The 21,299-nt window shown below is 43.2% G+C and overlaps 1 protein-coding gene across 3 annotated transcripts in view; it reads right to left on the reverse strand.

Annotated features, from left to right (window-relative positions):
- Positions 1-21,299, reverse strand: part of TUFT1 (tuftelin 1) — a 53,007-nt gene that overhangs the window by 15,310 nt on the left and 16,398 nt on the right. Inside the window, exons 2-8 of one of the 3 annotated variants that reach the window (XM_060138682.1) lie at positions 14,377-14,451; positions 13,862-13,963; positions 10,466-10,552; positions 9,439-9,528; positions 7,505-7,570; positions 4,350-4,463; positions 243-371 (exon numbers count right to left, since the gene is read on the reverse strand). In XM_060138682.1, the coding sequence (XP_059994665.1) occupies positions 243-371; positions 4,350-4,463; positions 7,505-7,570; positions 9,439-9,528; positions 10,466-10,552; positions 13,862-13,963; positions 14,377-14,451 (663 nt within the window). The remainder of the gene's footprint in view (positions 1-242; positions 372-4,349; positions 4,464-7,504; positions 7,571-9,438; positions 9,529-10,465; positions 10,553-13,861; positions 13,964-14,376; positions 14,452-21,299) is intronic. The other 2 variants (XM_060138699.1, XM_060138693.1) reach the window with 2 other exon arrangements.

A 21,299-nucleotide genomic window follows, 5' to 3' on the forward strand; every position in this document is an offset into this window, starting at 1 on the left:
AGAACCCGCCCGAAATGGAAATGGGTTCAACTCTAGTTGTCAAGGGCTAAGTTAGACAGAGAAAGACCTTCCCATTCCTTAAGGGCTGAAAGGTCCTCGAAGGTATTTGCCAAAGGAAGCTATGAAATGTGATTTTCTGGAGCTGCTCAGAGAAGGACAGTCCCTGCGACCACCTCAGTCAATCCCCAGGCGCCTTCCGGCCCAGGAGTCTGAGTGCTGAAGAGCAAGAGTCCAACAGTTACCATCTCCATTCCCAGAAAGCATCTCTGCAGCTCCCCGACTTCCGCCTCCTTCTGTTCCACTCTGTCCTCTGCTCTCTGAAGGGCCACCTGATTCTGTTCTGCTTCTCTCTGGTACCGATTGAGTGTGACCTGTGACACAGGATGGGGATGCGTTAAGCAGGCAGAGGGACAAACATGGATAAAAACCTTAGGGAAAAAAAACCCGGAGGGGGACTGCCCTGGTGGTCCAGTGGCTAAGACTCCGTGTCCTCAATGCAGGGGGCCCGGGTTCAATCCCTGGTCAGGAAACTAGATCCCACATGCTGCAACTAAGCGTTCATATGCCGCAACTAAAGATCCCACACGCCACAGCTAAAAATCCCACACGCCGCAACTAAGACCCAGCACAGCCAAATAAATAAATAAATATTAAAAACAAAAAAAACAGGAATCTGGGTGCAGTGATGGGAGGAGGGAGGCAACCCTGATGAGCACACCGCTGTCTCCCACTCACTGTTCCAGGACCACTCAGGAGACTAGCAGATTAACTCCACTTGCAGGGTTAATTGTCACAGAGTTGATCAAGCTCTACTTTAGAGTGACACCTGGAACCCACAAGCACCGGTTTCCAGATGGATGACTTCGTCAACAATCCCCACCAGCCCTCCAGTGCCACCCAAGCTTAACCCAGTGTTTCAGCTTTCCTCCTCGTGCAAACACAAAAAATCCAGGGGAGGAGATCTCCATGTCCTTCCTTCTGTCTCCCACTCTTCCTCGTCCTCACTTCCAGCAATACCGGAAAGGCCAAAATGGCACCCGGAAGGGCTACTAGCACCAGGAAGCATTCGCTCTTTGTCAAGGATGATAAGCCAATTTGGAAAGGAGAGAAGCAGCACTTGTAGTGAAAAAGTAAGAACTTGCCTCCTTTCCTCCCACGTGCATTTTGCCAACTCCAGTCATCCTTCAGGTCTCAGCTTAGACACCCCTTCTTCTAGGGAGCTCTGAGCTCGGGTAAGGAGTCCTTCCTTGTGTGTCCACAGAAGACACAGCCCTTCCCTCTTACAGCACTGAGCAGATTTTGTCCGGTCACTTGTGTGCACCCCCCAGGAGACCATCAACCTCATGATGGCGGAGACCTTGGGCACTGGTACCTTTCCAGAGCTCAGCACAACACCGAGCACACAGCCACCGCTCCCTAACATCATGAATGGAACTGATGGTCATCTAGTCCAACCCTCTCCTTTCACAACTAAAGATCAACTGACCTAGTCAAGGTTACACAGCCAAAGAATGACAGAACCCGGTTACCTCGTCATCCATTTCAATGCTTCCCAGACACCCCATATTGACTCCCCAGTCAGTTACTAAAAAAGAATCCAAGTAGCCTCCGGAAAGCCTAACCAGACCTGGTGAAACAGAACACCAGCAACCAGTCTGTCTGGCACCTCCCAAGTCAGAATCAAGGAGGAGAAAGCAAAGCACGGGATGATGTGTGATGGGATGTGTCCACGCTGCACACAGCTCTGTCCAGAGCAAACTCACGGCAAATCCCTCCTAACGGCCAGGAGCCAGTAGAACGGGAAACCATGAGGTTTTCCTCATGGTAACTGACAACCTTGCCCTTCCTACCCCGCATATTCAGAAAAGGAGACCAGAAAGTCTAATTCACCAGGAGAGACAGAGAAAAGCCTTCAAATGTCTCATATTAGCCTGGAACAGGCCAGCCCCATGGGCGGGAATGTAAAAATAAGGCCTCTCGGGCTTCCCTGGTGGCGCAGTGGTGGAGAGTCCGCCTGCCGATGCAGGGGACGCGGGTTCGTGCCCCGGTCCGGGAAGATCCCACATGCCGCGTAGTGGCTGGGCCCGTGAGCCATGGCCGCTGAGCCTGCGCATCCGGAGCCTGTGCTCTGCAACGGGAGGGGTCACAACAGTGAGAGGCCTGCATACCACAAAAAAAAAAAATAAGGCCTCTCATTTCTGTACACAAACATCGCACCCAGGTTGATGTGTGCTCGGAGTACAGCATTAACGGGCCACAGATGATCCTCACACCCAGCTGTAGGATCACAAAGGAAAAAAGCACACTCCTCTGCCACATCAGTCCCATAGCTCCAGCCAGCTCTGCCCTAAGGGAACCTCTTAATCATAAGAGGGTGTGGTGACCTACCCCAACAGTGGGAGAAACCCAAGGAGCATCTCCTATCGTAGGTGGGTGCTGCATGCCTTGGGGTTAAAGGGCAGCCCCCTGTAAGAAGCCATGGGCGTGTGGTTAACAGCTGTCAGGGGTCTTCTAGCCTTGGGCTTTTACTCAGGACACTTTTGCTCAAGCTTTGAAACCCAGGGCCAGCAGAGCCCCCCGTATGCTGCCAAAACCAACCAGTACTTCACAGTGTCTCTCAATGTAGAAATTTCTTTCTAAAATTCACAGTCTGGTCAGTGCTACAGCCTCGACCTCCCCTTCCTCCTGTTCTACTCCAATAAGGTAAGGAACAGCTGGTCATTGAACCAATTCATTGTCAACCTAATTATACAAATTGTGGAATCTGAAATAGATACAACAAACTCCTTTACTGCACAGCTACTCTGTTCTGAGACAAACTAATCTTAGTATTACCCTAAGCCCAAATTATTTAGGATAAGAAAACCCATGTGTTAAATGGATCACTAAGAAAAATATAGGATATTTTTTATTTCTAAAACCCTTCTGAATAATAAATATACTTACATATATTACCTCACTCAATCCATACATCAAACCTGTGAGGTATATTTCATGACCCCTTTGTACAGAAGTTGAAACTGATGGTTAGGGAGGTTAAACTACTCACTCAGGTAAGACTTCGACTACTCTTGAGGCAGTTGATCACTCTCACTGCCCTTCGTCCTCACCCTCAATACACCTCTCAAAATTCCCTCTCTTAGGGAATTCCCTGGCGGTCCAGTGGTTAGGACTCCACGCCTCCACTGCCGGGGGCCCGGGTTCGATCCCTGGTCAGGGAACTAAGGTCCCGCAAGCCGCGTGGTGTGGCCTAAAAAAAAAATTCTCTCTCTTAGTCCATAAAACAGAAGAGTTCAGGCTGGGATTCCTCTTTCCACCAGACCCTGGCAAGCCTGGGCAGGGCAGAATCCTATGATTACATATTTCTGACCTAAAAAGTACTTTACGTGTGGGTGAACAATACCAGATAACAGAAGGTTACTCTCATACAGAGCAGCTAGGAAAACTGCTCTGTTTGCCCAGTGTACCTCATCTTATACCCAAAGAATTGTCTGGAAAGCATGGAAGACGTCACATACTTTTAAAAGTGGGGGGCTTTCTCTATATAGAGATTTTTGTATTTTTTTTAATCTTCTACAATAACCTAGTATTACTTTCATAACAATAATTGAGATACTCACTCAAGATCACAGAGCTCTGGGCAGGAGTAGGGATAAATTGGGAATTTGGGATTAACCGATACTACTACTATATATACTGTAGATAAACAGCAAGGACCTACTGTATAGCCCAGGGAACTATATTCAATACCTTGAAATAACCTATAATGGAAAAGAATCTGAAAAAGAATATATATATGTGTATATAACTGAATCACTTTGCTGTACACCTAAAAACATTGTAAATCAACTATACTTCAATTTCAAAAAAAAAGATCACAGAGCTCTGTGTTGTAAAGCCAAGTCTTGATCTAAAGTCCCCTGACTCCATGGGCACAGTTCTTCCTAAGGCCACACCAATTCATCCACTCACCCTGTCCACACTTAAGAGGCACCCACCTGATGCCAAGTGTTGTCCCAGACACTGGGGATGCAGTGGTGAACTGGACAGCAACAGTCCTTGCCTGCATGGTGCCTAGAGCCCAGCAGTCCTTATAGAAAGGACTTCTGAAGTACCTGCTCTCCCAGACCAGCATCACCACTCTGCTCCAGTAGAGCAGAGACTCAAGAGCTAGCCTTAGACAACAAAAACTATAAATATCCAGGAAAGGGCAAAGCAGACAGGAAGTGCTCCAGGCCGCAGAGCCTAGCCTTTCCAGTTGATGGCACTCCAGCCAGGAAGACTTCATCTGCACCTGTATCCAGTGGCCCAACCCTTAGGGCACCTTCTCCCCAGATCCCAAATCTCACCTCAAAATCCACACGGTCTGACTGGTGCTGCCGCTTAGCCTCCTGCAGCTTGACAAGCAAGTCCTGCACGGTCCTCCTCAAGCTCTCGACATCTTCATCTAGATAGGTGTCCACCTGCAGCCAGAGGAGGGAAGGGAAGGTGAAGTTACTATGTTTGTGACTTGGTAAGACAAGGTCCCCCCGACAACGCACACTTGTTTGGACCATCTTGCTCAGACCACCCTCACAAAAGAATTCACATCGCACAAGGGGAGAGTTAGTCAGTCATAGGCACTAAGGAGTTCTGAGTTATTCATATGAAAACACTCTCATACCTTAAAGAACTCAACTAGTTTCCAATCACCTGATTATTTTAGGACACACTGTAGTAATCTTTATACATGTATCAACTGATTAAGGAACAGGTATGTTTATGCTGTTCTCATGTGTCTGTCCTGCTTCCATCAGACTAGAGCTCTCTGAGAGCAGGGACCATGTTTCGCTTTGGACTACAGTTCCCCAAGGGCAGGGACTGTGCCACATTCATCATGAGGGGCATGTCCCAAAGGCACGTCTTTTGTGGTTCTCTGCACTTAGCACAAAGATCAGCAGATAAAGGGTTACTGACAGATGGGCAGCTTAAGGCAAAAGCACCCAATAAGTCCAGGAATCTGATTCGATGGAGGAAAAGGTGTCTCACTGAGGTTACTGTGAGCCTCTCCCCCAGGCACACCCAAACTGGCATGTATGCTCTCGCCTCCATCTCTGCTCACTTCAGTTACCAGCTCCCTTGAGTCTGACAGAAAAGTCCCTCCCGGTCTTGCACAGCGGGGAAATAGCAGCACCTTCAAACCAGAGCACAGAGCTCAGCTGGGAGGAGCGGACAGGGTCCCTGGGTGGCTGTGTTATCACTGAGTCCTGTGGGCCTTGTTTCTCTATCTGGGAAGCAGGGAAAAGACTCCTTACCACGCCCTGCCTTACAGCCTGCCTCAAAACTAAGATAATATCCGGTAGGGCTTGGAGCCTGTGAGAAGAAAGGCTGAACAGATAGTGCCAGGTGTTATTATAACTTGTTGCCAACAGCATATTTGCCAAATATGGTGATTCGGGGAAGGGAAACATCCAAACTGCACATCTAAAGTAAGTGGCTAGAATCACAACATTCCAAATCCAGCCGTCAGTAAGTTATCTGGTCAGTTCCCCTATGTCTGCGCCTATGCTGCTGGGCAGGTGAGAACGTTTGAAAAGGCTCCTCCTGGAGCACAACTGTTATGTGTTTATTTCAAATGGCATTCTCATAAGACTCTCTGATGACAAGGAAAAATTTAATGATATAGTATGAAGAGAAAAAAGGGAGTTATAAAACTTTACCTGCAGGAGCTAGAGACAACAAACCAGATTTTAACACAGCAACATAGATAGAGCCTAAAAACATGGTGTTGGATAAAAAAAGGAAAAAACAGAAATACAGCACAAGTCCATTATGAAAATTAAAAACGGGCTTCCCTGGTGGTGGAGTGGTTAAGAATCCGCCTGCCAATGCAGGGGACACGGGTTCAATCCCTGGCCCGGGAAGATCCCACATGCCACGGAGCAACTAAGCCCGTGCGCCACAACTACTGAGCCTGCGTGCCACAACTACTAAGCCCACGTGCCTAGAGCCTGTGCTCCACAAGAGAAGCCACCGCAATGAGAAGCCCGTGCACCGCAACGAAGAGTAGCCCCTGCTCATCGCAACTAGAGAAAGCCCGCACGCAGCAACGAAGACCCAACACAGCCAAAAATAAAAACAAATAAATAAATTAATTAAAAAAATCATATTTAATAGGCATATTTAAATCATATATTGAATATGTTAGAGTGAGTACCTTTTGGTGGGAGAGACAAAAAAAAAAAAAAGTGAAAGCAGTGAGAGGTCTTTATGGGACCAATGATGATAATGAGCCCTGACCTGATGGGAAGGTCTGATTCAGCTCTGCACTTGAGAGCCAAACAAACCTAATCCAAAAATATACCTGCCCAAGCAAAGAAACAAATGCAACGAAATGCTATATACAGTCTAATCTCAATATCATAAGTATATATTTGCACTGAAGGAAAAACAAAGGAAATTTCACCAAACTGGTTTTTCTCTGGGTAGATTACAATTGATATTTTTTTCTTCTTTCAACTTTTCTGTGTTTCTGAATTTCCCTAATTTTCTACAATATGTGTGTCTTAAATTATTATGTAATCACAAAATATATAATAACAAATGTCATTTAAAAAAAAAGTACAGCCATGTTTATTTGTCAATTATACTTCAACAAAGTTGGGGCTGGGAAAGAAAGTACAGCTACGGAAGGAAATACTTTGTCATTCAAGAGAATGAGATAGTTTTACACATACAAATATGGAAAGAAGACTACATATAGTTTTCAGCTTAAAAAAATAAAAAAGCAAGCAAGAAATAATGTATTTATCACAACTGGAATTGTGAAAAGTATGTGCATATTATATACAGACATTTATCCATGTATGTATGTATGGTGCATGTGTATCTATTAGTGTATACACACAGATACATATGGCTTTTAAATATGGTTGTCTGTGTATAGAAAAACACTCTAGAACTTTAGACTAGAATATTAGAACTAATAGGCTAAATATTAGAATCACATGAAGAGCTTTTAAAAGTCCTGATGCGTAGGCCACACTTCAGACCAGTTAAATTACAGTCTCTAGGGATGGCACTCACCCTTTAAAGCTCCCAAGGCCATCCTAATGGGCAATGAAGGCTGAGAAGCACTGCTCTAAAAGGACCCACCCACGGGAATTCCCTGGCGGTCCAGTTAGGACTCTGCGCTTTCACTGCCAAGGGTGTGGGTTCGATCCCTGGTCAGGGAACTAAGACCCCACAAGCCACGCAGCAAGGCCAAAAAAATAAAAATTAAATAAATAAATAAATAAAAGGACCCACCCACTTCAATCTGTTAACCTTGAATACTTTCAAGGAGTGGGATTGGGGAAGGAAAATTTACACTTTATATATTTCTCCTTTGTTTAAATTTTTACAGCAAGTAAATATTACTCTCATATTTAGTGAGAGAGAGAAAGCAATAAACAAAAGGATCAGGAAGGATTATTTCCTGCCTCTTGGCCAAGCAGTAGTTACCACTATTTTCCCTGTTACCTACCTCGGATGGGCTGCTATGTGGGGTCAGGGGACCTTGACTAAAGCCATTTGGCTTTTCTAGCACCACCTATTCAAAGAAAAATAAAATTGGTAGTGAAAACAATCCCAAGCAATCAACTTTGAAACATTCTTCTCCTTGTTTTTTTTTTTTAATTGAAGTATAGTTGATTTACAATCTTGTGTTAGTTTCAGGTGTACAGCAAAGTGACTCAGTTATACATATATATATCTATTCTTTTTCATATTCTTTTCCCTTATAGATTATTAAAAAATATTGATTATAGTTCCCTGTGTTATACAGTAGGTCCTTGTTGGTTATCTATTTTATATATAGTAGTGTGTATATTTTCATCCTAAACTCCTAATTTATCCCTCCTCCCTGCTTTCCCCTTTGGTAACCATAGTTTGTTTTCTATGTCTGTGGGTCTATTTCTGTTTTGTATATAAGTTCATTTGTATCGTTTTTTTTAGTATCATATAGTTTTGAAACATTATTCTTCTAAGAGTTCAAATCTTAGAAAGAAAGAGGAGAGAGAGAGAGAAGCGGGGAGGAAGAAGAAGAAGAAAAAGAAGGAAGGAAGGAAGGGAGAAAAGAAAAGAAAAAAAGACATCTAGTGCTCTGTGGGAAAATGGAGAAAAGAGGGAGTGGAGAAACATGTGCAGCCTTGAGGGGGAATACTCTATCTAGCCTTGTTGGGAGGAGGAAAGAAACCCCAGGCTAAAACCTTTCAGCAGACTGGAAAATGTGCAGACACATTCCTCGCAGCCCAGGAAATACAAGCTGCTGTCTGCCATAAACAAAGAGTTTCCTTTGCCCCTCGGGGATCCTGACAAGGTCTGACACAACATAAATCAAAAGGGGAACAAGCATTTGCTGCAGTTCTTTCCAACCCAAAGCCTGATTAGTCATCATACGACTGCCGTTTTGTGTAAACAAGGTGCCTGGACCTCCGGGCTCTGACCACATTAGGTTCTTCGGTCACTAGACAAAGCACCTCCCACCAGCCAGATGTGAGCTCAGGCAGTGAAAGTCTTACCTCCAGCCAAAGCAAAATGAATTAGGGAGAATCCACCACACAAGCCTAGCACATGCCCAAGACGAAGGGTAATTTTGCTGGCACTAGCTGCTAGGTCACTCTTCCCCTTAGGAGAACGAGGGCAGGATCTACTGGAGAAGGACCACCGCAACCAAACCAAAAGCAAATGAAGGAGACACAGCTTGGAATCTAAGGGAAGATGAGGGTGAAGTCATGGAAGAGATAGTTCTGCTCTCCTGGGGACATTTCTATCCTCAAACTTTTGAAGAACTGAAAAACAGGATCCCAGGATCATCCACCCCAAGAGGGATTCTCCAATCAGTTTGGTCTGACAAACATTTACTGATGACCTTGTGCATCCCAGACCCTGGGCTGAGGTGTGGGGACACAGAGACGAGGGTCAGGGGGTGAACCCTAACCTGGAGGAGCTTCCTGTCCCAGGGTAGAGATAGCTATAGACACAGACAGTAATAATAGACAAGGACCAAGACTTCCAATTTACACCACAAGCATCACCAAATTAAGCAAGATCAGCTTATGAGAAGTTCGGATTTATAGGTTAATTGTCTCTTTATAAGACTTTGTACTACAAGAAGATTGATCACAGAATCCTTATATATAAGATGGCCTGCCATTAACTTAATAATTTTATTGATATAAATTCAATTTTTGCACGTTTTAGGAACAGGTGTGCTTGTATGTAGGCTGATTAGTGTGAATACAAGTGTCCATCTGCTGGAGAGCCCTAACAATGTTGTGAGTGCTCAGAGAGGCCAGCATCACTTGTATTCTCGCCTTTCCTGGCAGCGGCATTAGGTTCGGCACCCACTGGGTGACTGGTAAATGGTACAACCCCACCTCCTCAGTGGGGACCCAACCATGGACCATTTCCTATTACCTGTATCTCTTGTTGATGGAGAGAATCTCCTGGATTTCTGTCGAGCTTCCTACTTATATCCTCCCGGAGCTTCTGCAGGCAGCTCCTGGCCTGGGAGGAGAGGGCAAGAGGCTTTAGCTTTGGGAAAGAGAGCATACCAACTCACCCAACTTTGTGCCTATCCACAACCCATACTCCTATGAGTCAGGTACTGTTCTAAGTACCGGCTGGGAAAGGAGAGATTCTAGTCAAGTGGGGCTGCAACGCAGTCCCTCCTATACAAGCAACAAGATAACAAAAACCGTGCCCTGGTGTATCTAACATTTTAGTTGTGGAGACACACAACCCAAAAGACAAATAAGTAAAACATGTAATATGTCATGGTGACAAGTGCCAAGGAGAAACATGAGCCAGGGTGAGGGTTAAGAAAAGTGGGGAGGGGATTTCCCTGGTGGTCCAGTGGTAAAGAATCCGCCTTCCAATGCAGGGGACACAGGTTTGATCCCTTGTTGGGGAACTAGGATCCCACACGCTGCAGGGCCCATGCGCCTCAACTGGAGAGCCTGCGTGGCGCAAACTGCAGAGCTCACATGCTCTGGAGCCCACGCGCCACAACTAGAGAAGAGAAAACCTGCATGCCACAACTAGAGAGAAGCCCACGCGCCGCAACGAAAGATCCTGCGTGCCACAACGAGGGTCCCGTGTGTCGCAACTAAGACCCTACATAGCCAAAAAAATAAACAAAAGATAAATAAATAAATATGTTAAAAAAAAAAGAAAAGTAAGGAAGCAAGGCTGGCAACTTTAGGTAGGATGACTGGGGGGACAGTGCTAGGTGCATGGTGCTTAATAAGTATTTGTTGATTAATGGATTGGTTGATGAATGGAAGGGTCAGAAATGATATTTACACATGAGGGGGCATGGTGCTTTGGAGATACGAAGGGAGCAGAAGGGAGAAAATCAGAACCTACAAAAGAAGGGAGCCAAATAAATGTGAGGTTCAGAGAAATGACCTAGGTCATTTCCACGAAGGGAAGGGGTGCCCACCTCCTGGATATACTGGACCTCACTCTTCAGCTGGTTAATATTCTTCTCATGGATCATCTTGTCTCCTGACTTCCCCTTCAAGTACACCTGAAATAAGGAAAACAACACTAATTAAGAGACCTCCAATGGAAGCAACCTAAATGTCCATTGACAGATGAATGGATAAAGAAGATGTGGTGTATATATATACACATACATACACACACACACACACACACACACACACACACAAAATACAATATTGCTCAGCCATAAGAATGAAATAATGTCATTTGCAGCAACATGGATGGACCTAGAGATTAGCTTACTAAGTGAAGTAAGCCAGACAAAGAAAGACAAATATCATATGATACTGCTTATATGTGGAATTTAGAAAAATAAAATGATACAAATGAACTTGTATACAAAACAGAAATAGACCCATAGAAAACAAAATTATGGTTAGCAAAGGGGAAGTGGGGGGGAGGGATAAATCAGGAGGTTGGGATTAACATATATATACTACTATATAAAACAGAAGACTTCCCTGGTGGCTCAGTGGTTAGGAATTCTCCTGCCAATGCAGGGGACATGAGTTCGACCCCTGGTCGGGAAAGATCCCACATGCCACGGAGCAACTAAGCCTGTGTGCCACAACTGCTGAGCCTGCGCTCTAGAGCCCGCGAGCCACGACTGCTGAGCCCATGTGCAGCAACTACTGAGGCCTGAGTGCCTAGAGCCCGTGCTCCACAACAAGAGAAGCCACTGCAGTGAGAAGCCTGCGCACCGGAACGAGGAGTGGCCCCTGCTCGCCGCAGCTACAGAAAAGCTGGCACACAGCAACAAAGACCTAACACAGACAAAATACACAAATAAATAACCAACAAGGACCTACTGTATAGCACAGGGAACTATACTCAATACTTTGTAATAACCTATAAGGAAAAAGAATGTGAATCACTTTGCTGTACACCTGAAAGTAACACAACATTGTAAATCAACTCTACTTCAATAAAAAGAAAACTCCAGTTAAATTAACTCCACACAGGCAGCCTCATACACTGCTGGTGGAAGGGTAAATTGTCACCACCTTTCTGGGTGGCAATTTGGTAATTCCGATCAGAAGACTTAAAACTATATTTAGTCTTTGGGGGCTTCCCTGGTGGCGCAGTGGTAAAGAATCCGCCTGCCAATGCAGGGGACGTGGGTTCGATCCCTGGTCTGGGAAGATCCCGCGTGCCACGGAGCAACTAAGCCCGTGCACCACAACTACTGAGCCTGTACTCTAGAGCTCGTGAGCCACACTACTGAGCCTCTGTGCCATAACTACTGAAGCCCACGTGCCTAGAGACCATGCTCCGCAACAAGAGAAGCCACCGCAATGAGAAGCCCGCACATGGCAATGAAGAGTAGCCCCTGCTTACCGCAACTAGAGAAAGCCCATGCAGCAACTGAGACCCAACTCAGCCAAAAATAAATATAAATAAAAATTTTAAAATAAACTATATTTACTCTTTAACCTATCAAATCTATTTCTGGAAATTCATCCTAATGAAATAAATTTAGCTAAACTAGCATAAATACTCCCGTACATATATGCAAATTCATGGAAAGGGGGTTGTAAAAGGGGATTTACACATTTTTCTCTGTATACCATGCTTGAATCTTTAACAATTGAGAAAGTAGTTCTTTATCACTTGTATTTTAAAGCACATTCACAAATTAGTAACATATATGCTCGACAAAATATTGTTTATGGCTGTAAAACATGGAAATAGACAAAATGTCCAACAATGGAGGATTAAAGAAATTATGGTATGTGTATACTAGAACACTAAGCACCCATTTATGGATACAAAGATGTTATAAACTACCATTAAAGGTGGGGCAAGCAGGGGACTGCCCTGGTGGTGCAGTGGTTAAAACTCCACGCTCCCAGTGTAGGGAGCCTGTGTTCGACCCCTGGTCAGGGAACTAGATCCCACAGGCATGTCACAACTAAGAGTTTGCATGCCACAACTAAGGAGCCGGTGAGCCACTACTAAGGAGCCTGCCTGCCACAGCTAAGACCTGGTGCAACCAAATAAATAAATAAATATTTTAAAAAAAAAAAGAAGAAGAAGAAAGAAAAAGTAAAAACAGAAGAAAAACCCACAGAATGGGAAAAAATTAAAGATTTTTTTCGAAATCATATATCTGATAAGGGTCTATTATCCAGAATATATGAAAGAACCCTTAAATCTTAACAATTAAAACACAATTGAATTTTTAAATGAGCAAAGGATTTGCATAAATATTTCTCCAAATGAGATATACAAATGGGCAATAAGCATAAGAAAAGATGTCATCAGGGAAATGCAAATTAAAACCACAAGATATCACTTCACATCCACTAGGATGGATATAATCAAAAAGATGAACAATAACAAGTGTTAATGAGGATGTACAGAAACTGGAACCCTCATACATCACTGATGGGAATATAAAATGGAGCAGATGCTTTGGGAAAAAGTCTGGTAGTTTCTCAAAAGATTAAATATAAATATAGAATTACCATATGAGCTAGCAATTTCACTACTGCTAGGTATATACCAAGAGAACTGAAAACATATGTTCACCCAAAAACCTGTACATGAATATTCAGAGCAGCATTATTCATAAAAGATAGTGGAAACAACGCAAATGTCCGTCAACTGATGAATGGGTAACAAAATGTGGTATATTCATTCAAGGGAACATGATTCAGCCGTTAAAAGCAGTGAGTACTGATGTATGTTACAATGTGGCTGAACCCTGAAAATACTGTGCTAAGTGAAAGAAGCCAGACACAAAAGGCCACATGTTGTGTGATTCTGTTTATATGAGATGTCTAGAAGGGGCAAATCCATAGAGACAGAAGGTAGATTGGTGATTGCCAGGAGCTAGAAGGAGTGACTGAAAATGTTCTGAAATTAGTAGTGGTGGTGGTTGCACAACTCTGTGAATATACTAAAAACCACTGAATTGTACACTTTAACCAAGTCAATTGTATGGTATGTGAATTACATCTCAAAAATCTGTTTTTAAAAAAGAAATAACAAAAATTGTTTTAATTTTTAAAAATAAGTTCCATAAACACACTTCCCACCGGTCTCCACAACTTCCAGCAGCTAAACATGGACAGTGGATAAGCACCTAGGAAGGTCATCCCATCCATCCCCATGCCCGGGGCCGAGTTGCACCAAAGTCACTACAGACTGACTGTGGTCTCCTGGTGTTGATTAAGATCCTTCCAGGAGATGGCCAGGAGCTAGCATTGCAGGTCTGGTTCTTCCTAGTCAAACCACAAGGTCCCTTTGACGAAGTCAGCCGTTCCCTCTCCCATGTCTGTAGGAAGAAAGAGAGGAGGGAGAAACAGTGGAGGTGAACTAAGCTTACCTTAATGATCTCTTCATGTCCATCGTTGGACTCCACCAGTTCTGAGGCCAGAGAATGACCAGATGAGCGGCTGGACACCATGGCATAGGTCTTCCTGCCGGCCTACCGGAGAGAGAGAGAAAAGTGGCTCAGAAACCGTACGACAAGCACAGAACTTCTGCCCCTCAACCAACGTAGAAGAACTGCTCCTCAAAAGACTTGAAGGGTTAGTCCGATTTTCCCCTCCAAAAATTCATTTCAGAACCTCTACCAGAAGCCACAGGATGAACACAGCAGCAACAAGAACACAGGACGGGGAGAATTAGTTGAAATTGCAGGTTAGTTTTAATTTTAATAGGGGTCTCTCTATCCCCCAAAGCAGTGCACAATGCTGAGGTCAGCTGGGGGTGTCTGAAAGGAGATGCTCCCGGGCAGCAGAGGAGATGGCTCCAGCCAGCACTGGGACGAGGAGTCGGCAGCAAGGAAGGAGAACTGGTGCAGGGGAGGAGGCCTTGCCCCACCAGAAACCTCAATACCTTCTGGGCTATGCGTTCAAGTTCATCTCCTGTCAGTTCACCCTGGAGAGTCAGCCTGAGAATGTCCACGCTGCCCTAATAATGACAATGACAGCAACAATAACCTCTTACCTTTATAGTCTACTACCAGTACACACGCACTTTTGCCAGCCCTGTGGAGTGGGCCTTATTATCAGCATTTTACAGGCAAGAAAAGCTGAGGTCCGGGGAGGTGACATCAGCTTATCCAAGATCAGTTCACTCTTAGGTGATAAGGATGTCTCCGGGGACTTTGACAGTGCTCTTTACAATGCACAGAGACTACACAGCACCCTGCTCTGTGTGGTTGCAGAGGGGCTACCCTGGTCCTTGGATTACAGGAAGCACATTGCATGCACTCTCCTTTCCCCAACCCTGAAGACAGCATCCCTGGATTGGTCATCCCCAATCCAGAATTTCTGCACCTGACAGCCAACCAGGTAGTTATGGATATATAAGACTAAGATATCCTTCCAGAACCAAACCATAGGAAGGTACATGAATCCAAACCCCTATTTCTATAAGCCACACAGAAATTATCCAAATGAAAGCAGGCAATACAATAGATCAGCCTAACTTCAAAGGGAAAAGCAGATGTTCTTTCATAACTCAAAGAAGTTTTAAAAAACACATTGTGGGGAGGGTGGGAGGGAGGGAGACGCAAGAGGGAAGACATATGGGAACATATGTATATGTATAACTGATTCACTTTGTTATAAAGCAGAAACTAACACACCATTGTAAAGCAATTATACCCCAATAAAGATGTTAAAAAAAAAAAAACACACATTGTGAGCAAGATAGAAAACCCGAGAGGGAAAGCATGCAATAAGAGGGAAAAGTGGGGGGCTGGAGATTTGGAGAGATAATAACATTGAGAGAGAATCAGCAAGGCAGAGTGGACCAAATCCTGCCAATAACCCATGTTATGTGTACAGGTGGACAAGAGGCTTAGCCACTCTGGGCCTCTGGATCTCACTGGAAAAATAACGGTTGGAATAAGCATCTCTAAGGCTCCTTCCAGCCTTGATATTATGGCAGCATAAAAGAGGAGTATATGCCTCTCCCATCCAACGATGGGAAGATGGGTGCTGAACTAGCCAAGATGAAAGTGACCTTGAGGTCATCTGGTCATACCCTGCCATAAGGTCCAGAAGTATAAATGCCATCTTACTCTTAACACATTTTAAGGAACCCTCCTAACCTTCCACATGTCTGCTGGAAAGAAAGAAAGAAGAAAGAATGGACTCTGCCCAGAGAGTTGGGAGAAGCTTTTCTGGGTAGACAATAGTCCTTCCTACACAAGAAAGAGTGAATTGGTGGAGAAGTAATCAGTCTCTGTGGTCAGCTACTTAACTCTCAGTGTTCTCGCTATAAAATGGGAATACCATCCAACTGAGGGCTTTTGGTTGAAGAGTAACTGAAAATGTATGGAGGTTGTTCTCTGCCACATAAGAGGGAGGTACTCAAATATTAGCCTCCTCCCACTTCTCGGAATGAACCCAAATTTAAGAAAAATGGAAGACACTTCCACATGGCCCTTAAGCCTTCCCAATCCTGGCAATGTAGCTAGTTTTACAAAAACACTTAATTCCTACCAAATAAAAGCCAGACCCTTAGTGTGGCATTTAAGGCTCTCCACAGTCTGAGTCAACTCACATCTCCTGCTACTGCTCTTCATTGCCCCTGGTCCAATACGTCCCATGTCCTCCCACTTCTGTAACAGTGCTCTCATCATTTCCTTTGCCTTAAATGTTCTTTACAATGACTATACTACCCAAAGCAATCTACAGATTCAATGCAATCCCTATCAAACTACCAATGGCATTTTTCACAGAACTAGAACAAAAAACTTCACAATTTGTATGGAAACACAAAAGATTCCAAATAGCCAAAGCAATCTTGCAAAAGAAAAACGGAGCCAGATGAATCAGGCTCCCTGACTTCAGACTATACTACAAAGCTACAGTAATCAATATGGTATGGTGCTGCTGCAAAAACAGAAATATAGATCAATGGAAAGGATAGAAAGCCCAGAGATAAACACATGCACATATGGTCACCTTATTTTTGAGAAAGGAGGCAAGAATATACAATGGAGAAAAGACAGCCTCTTCAATAAGTGGTGATGGGAAAATTAGAATACTCCCTAACAACATACACAAAAATAAACTCAAAATGGATTTAAGACCTAAATGTAAGGCCAGACACTATAGAACTCTTAGAGGAAAAGAGAGGCAGAACACTCTATGACATTATAAATCACAGCAAGATCCTTTTTGACCCACCTCTGAGAGAAGTGGAAATAAAAACAAAAATAAACAAATAGGACCTAATGAAACTTAAAAGCTTTTGCACAGCAAAAGAAATCATAAACAAGACGAAAAGACAGCCCTCAGAATGGGAGAAAATATTTGCAAATGAAGCAACTGACAAAGGATTAATCTCCAAAATTTACAAGCAGCTCATGCAGCTCAATATCAAAAAAACAAACAACCCAATCCAAAAATGGGCAGGAGACCTAAATAGAGATTTCTCCAAAGAAGATACACAGATTGCCAACAAACACATGAAAGAATGCTCAACATCACTAATCATTAGAGGAATGCAAATCAAAACCACAGTGAGGTATCACCTCACACCAGTCAGAAGGGCCATCACCAAAAAATCTACAAACAATAAATGCTGGAGGGCTTCCCTGGTGGCACAGTGGTTGAGAGTCCGCCTGCCGATGCAGGGGACGCGGGTTCGTGCCCCAGTCCGGGAAGATCCCACATGCCACGGAGCGGCTGGGCCCGTGACCCATGGCCGCTGAGCCTGCACGTTCGGAGCCTGTGCTCCGCAACAGGAGGGGCCACAACGGTGAGAGGCCCGTGTACCACAAAAACAACAACAACAACAACAAAAACAATAAATGCTGGAGAGGGTGTGGTGAAAAGGGAACACTCTTGCACTGTGGGTGGGAATATAAATTGGTACAGCCACTATGGAGAACAGTGTGGAGGTGCCTTAAAAAACTAAAAATAGAACTACCATACGACCCAGCAATCCCACTACTGGGCATATACCCTGAGAAAACCATAGTTCAAAAAGAGTCATGTACCACAATGTTCACTGCAGCTCTATTTACGATAGCCAGGCCATGGAAGCAACCTAAGTGTCCATCGACAGATGAATGGATAAAGAAGATGTGGCACATATATAAAATGGAATATTGCTCAGCCATAAAGAGAAATGAAATTGAGCTATTTGTAGTGAGGTGGATGGACCAAGAGTTGTCATACGGAGTGAAGTAAGTCAGAAAGAAAAAAACAAATACTGTATGCTAACACATACATATGGAATCTAAAAAAAAGGTTATGAAGAACCTAGGGGAAGGACAGGAATAAAGATGCAGATGTACAGAATGGACTTGAGGACACAGGGAGGGGGAAGGGTAAGCTGGGATGAAGTGAGAGAGTGGCATGGACTTATATATACACTACCAAATGTAAAATAGATAGCCAGTGGGAAGCAGCCACATAGCACAGGGAGATCAGCTCAGTGCTTTGTGACCGCCTAGAGGGGTGGGATAGGGAGGGTGGGAAGGAAACACAAGAGGGAGGAGATATGGGGATATATGTATATGTATAGCTGATTCACTTTGTTATAAAGCAGAAACTAACACACCATTGTAAAGCAATTATACTCCAATAAAGATGTTAAAAAAAAAAGTTCTTTCCTCCCATTTTCACCAGGGGCATCTGCAAGTCCCTCAAGAGCTTGCATTCAATTGCCACATCTTCCATGACACTTCCCTACATCCTGTGGGAAACACATACTCCCTTCCCTGAGCTCCCTCTGTATCACAGGGCCTCTGGTGGCACGTGCCTCTAACTTATTTGTGATCCATGAGGAATTACCCCTTCTAACTGTTAACTCCTTGTTGGCAGCTGTCTGCCACAGCCCCTAACAAAGGTAAGTATTTTCCGAATGCATAGTGAGTGTTCCATGACATCTAGGTCAAAAGAACATTACAAAAGAAAGAAGAAAAAATAATTTCAAAATAGCCAGAGTGGCTGCCAACTCCTTTTCCCCAGGACGCAGGCATGCATTCAGATTAAAACACAATCTCAGGAGTTCCCCGGTGGTCTAGTGGTTAGGATTTGGCGCTTTCACTGCTGTGGCCTGGGTTCAACCATGGTATTCTAATTGGAAGAGCACAGACAACTAGGCTGGATTTGGGCCCTGAGAGGTCATCTCCTCTGTTCATGTCATCAGAATTCCAGTTGCAGACAAGAAAGAGAACAAGTTGAAGAAGTATTCAAGGAAATAATGGCTGAAGCTTCCCAAATTTGGCAAAAGACGAATCTGCAGATTCAAGGAGCTCAGCAAACATGATAAACCCAAAATTCATGCCAAGATATATTGTAATTAAACTTCTGATAATTAAAGACAAAGAAAAAATCTTGAAAGCAGCCAGAGAAAAATGACACCTTACCTACAGGGGGAAAGCACTTTGAATAACAACAGATTTGTCATCGGAAACCATGAAGGCCAGAAGAAAATGGGACACTATTTTTCAAGTGCTGGGGAAAAAAAAAAAACCTCTCAATCAATTTTTTCCCAGGAAAAATATTCATCAGGAATGAGAGGGAAATCAAGACATTCTCAGGTAAAGGAAAACTAAGAGAATTTCTTACCAGTAGACCTACACTAAAAGAATGGCTTTGAAAGTTCTCTAAACAGAAAGGAAACAATAAAAAAGGAATCTTGGAACATTAGGAAGACAGAAACAACATGGATAGCAAAAACGTGGGTTAATCCAATTGGCTTTCCCTCTCTCCTTGAGTTTTCTAAATTATGTTTGATGATTGAAGCTAAAAATTATAACCCCATCTGATGTTATCCTAAATGCATACACAGGAAATATTTAAATTAATTATAAATGGGAGAGCGTAAAGGAATGTAAAGGAAGGCAAGGTTTCTATACCTCACTTAAACTGGTAATACTAGAGCAATCACTACAAAGTCTATACAAAGAAATAACACTCAGAAACACTATAAATGAATCAAAATTGAATCCTAAAAAGTGTTCAAGTAACCCACAGAAAGGCAGGGAAAAGAAAACAGAGAAATGAAGAACAGAGAGAACAAACAACAAACAAAAATAAAATAGCAGACTTACCATACCAATAATTACACTAAATGTACATGGTCTAAATACATCAATTAAAAAACAGATTGGGGCTTCCCTGGTGGCGCAGTGGTTGGGAGTCTGCCTGCCGATGCAGGGGACACGGGTTTGTGCCCCGGTCCAGGAGGATCCCACATGCCATGGAGAGGCTGGGCCCGTGGTCCATGGCCGCTGAGCCTGCGCGTCCGGAGCCTGTGCTCCGCAACGGGAGAGGCCGCAGCAGTGAGAGGCCCATGTACCGCAAAAACAAGAACAAAAACAAAAACAAAAAAAACCAGATTGGCTGGAATTCCCTGGCAGTCCAGTGGTTAGGACTCCACACTTCCACTGCAGGGGGCCTGGATTCAATCCCTGGTTGGGGAACTAAGATCCCACAAGCCACCTGGCCACGGCCAAAATAAATAAATAAATAAAATAAAAAACAGATTGGCAGAATGGATTAAAAAAAAATGACTCATTATATGCTGTCTATAAGAAACATACTTTAAATATAAAAATGAAGGCTGGTTGAAGTAAAAGAATGGGAAAAGATATATCATGCAAATATTAATCAAAGGAATGCAGGAGTGCTGTATTAATATCAGATAATTTAAGCTCTCACTACAAGAATTTAGAAAAAGAACCAAACTCAAAGCAATCAGGAGGAAGGAATTAATAAAGATAAGAGCATGAATAAATAAACTTTAACACAGAACAACAATAGAGAAAAATCAATGAAACAAAGAGCAGTTCTTTGAAAAGATCGATGCAAATCATAACCTCTAGCAAGACTGACAAAGAATAAAAGAGAGAGACATAAATACCAATATCAGGAATGAAATAGGATATTTCTACAGATCCTGCACATATTGCAAGTATAAGGTAATACTATGAAAAACTCTATGAACATAAATTCGACAATTTAGACAAAATGAATCAATTCTTCAAAAAATACAAACTACCACAGCTCATCTAATATGACATGGGTAATATGAATAGCCTTATAACTATTAAGGAAATTAAAGTCATAATTTAAAACTTCTCGGGAGTTCCCTGGTGACCTAGGGGTTAGGATTCCAGGCTTTCACTGCCGTGGCCCAGGTTCAATCCCTGGTGGGGGAACTGAGATCTCACAAGTGTGTGGCGAGGCCAAAAAAAAATATTCTCAAGAACTATCCGGGCCCAGATGGCTCCACTGAGAATTCTACCAAATATTTAAAAAATTAACACCAATTCTATTTCTACATAATCTCATCCAGAAAATAAGAGGAGGGAACAAATTCATTTCATCAATCTATTCTTATTGTGTGGCACCAAGACCAGACAAAGACAATTTTAAAAAGAAAAAAACAAATAAACAGACTACAAACCAACATCTCTCATGAATACAGAGATTTTACTCTCTAACATTTTGTTAGAACATGGGTAAAAGACATGAAAAGATATTTCACTGAAGAAGATATACACATGTCAAATAAGCATATAAAATAATGTTCAGCATCATTAGTCATTAGGGAAATGCAAATTAAACCCACAGTGAGATACCACTACACACCTATCAGAATGATTAAAACAAAAAGTACACCAAATGCTGGCAAGAAGGCAGAGAAACTGGATCACTCACACATTGCTTGTGGAAATACAAAGTGACACAACCACTCTGAAAAATAGTTTGCAATTTCTTTAAAAACTAAACATACAACTACCATATGACCCAGCAATTATACTCCTGGGCATTTATCCAAAAGAA

This window comes from Lagenorhynchus albirostris, chromosome 2, assembly GCF_949774975.1.
Source record: "Lagenorhynchus albirostris chromosome 2, mLagAlb1.1, whole genome shotgun sequence".
In the NCBI taxonomy this organism is placed as follows: Eukaryota; Metazoa; Chordata; class Mammalia; order Artiodactyla; family Delphinidae; genus Lagenorhynchus; species Lagenorhynchus albirostris.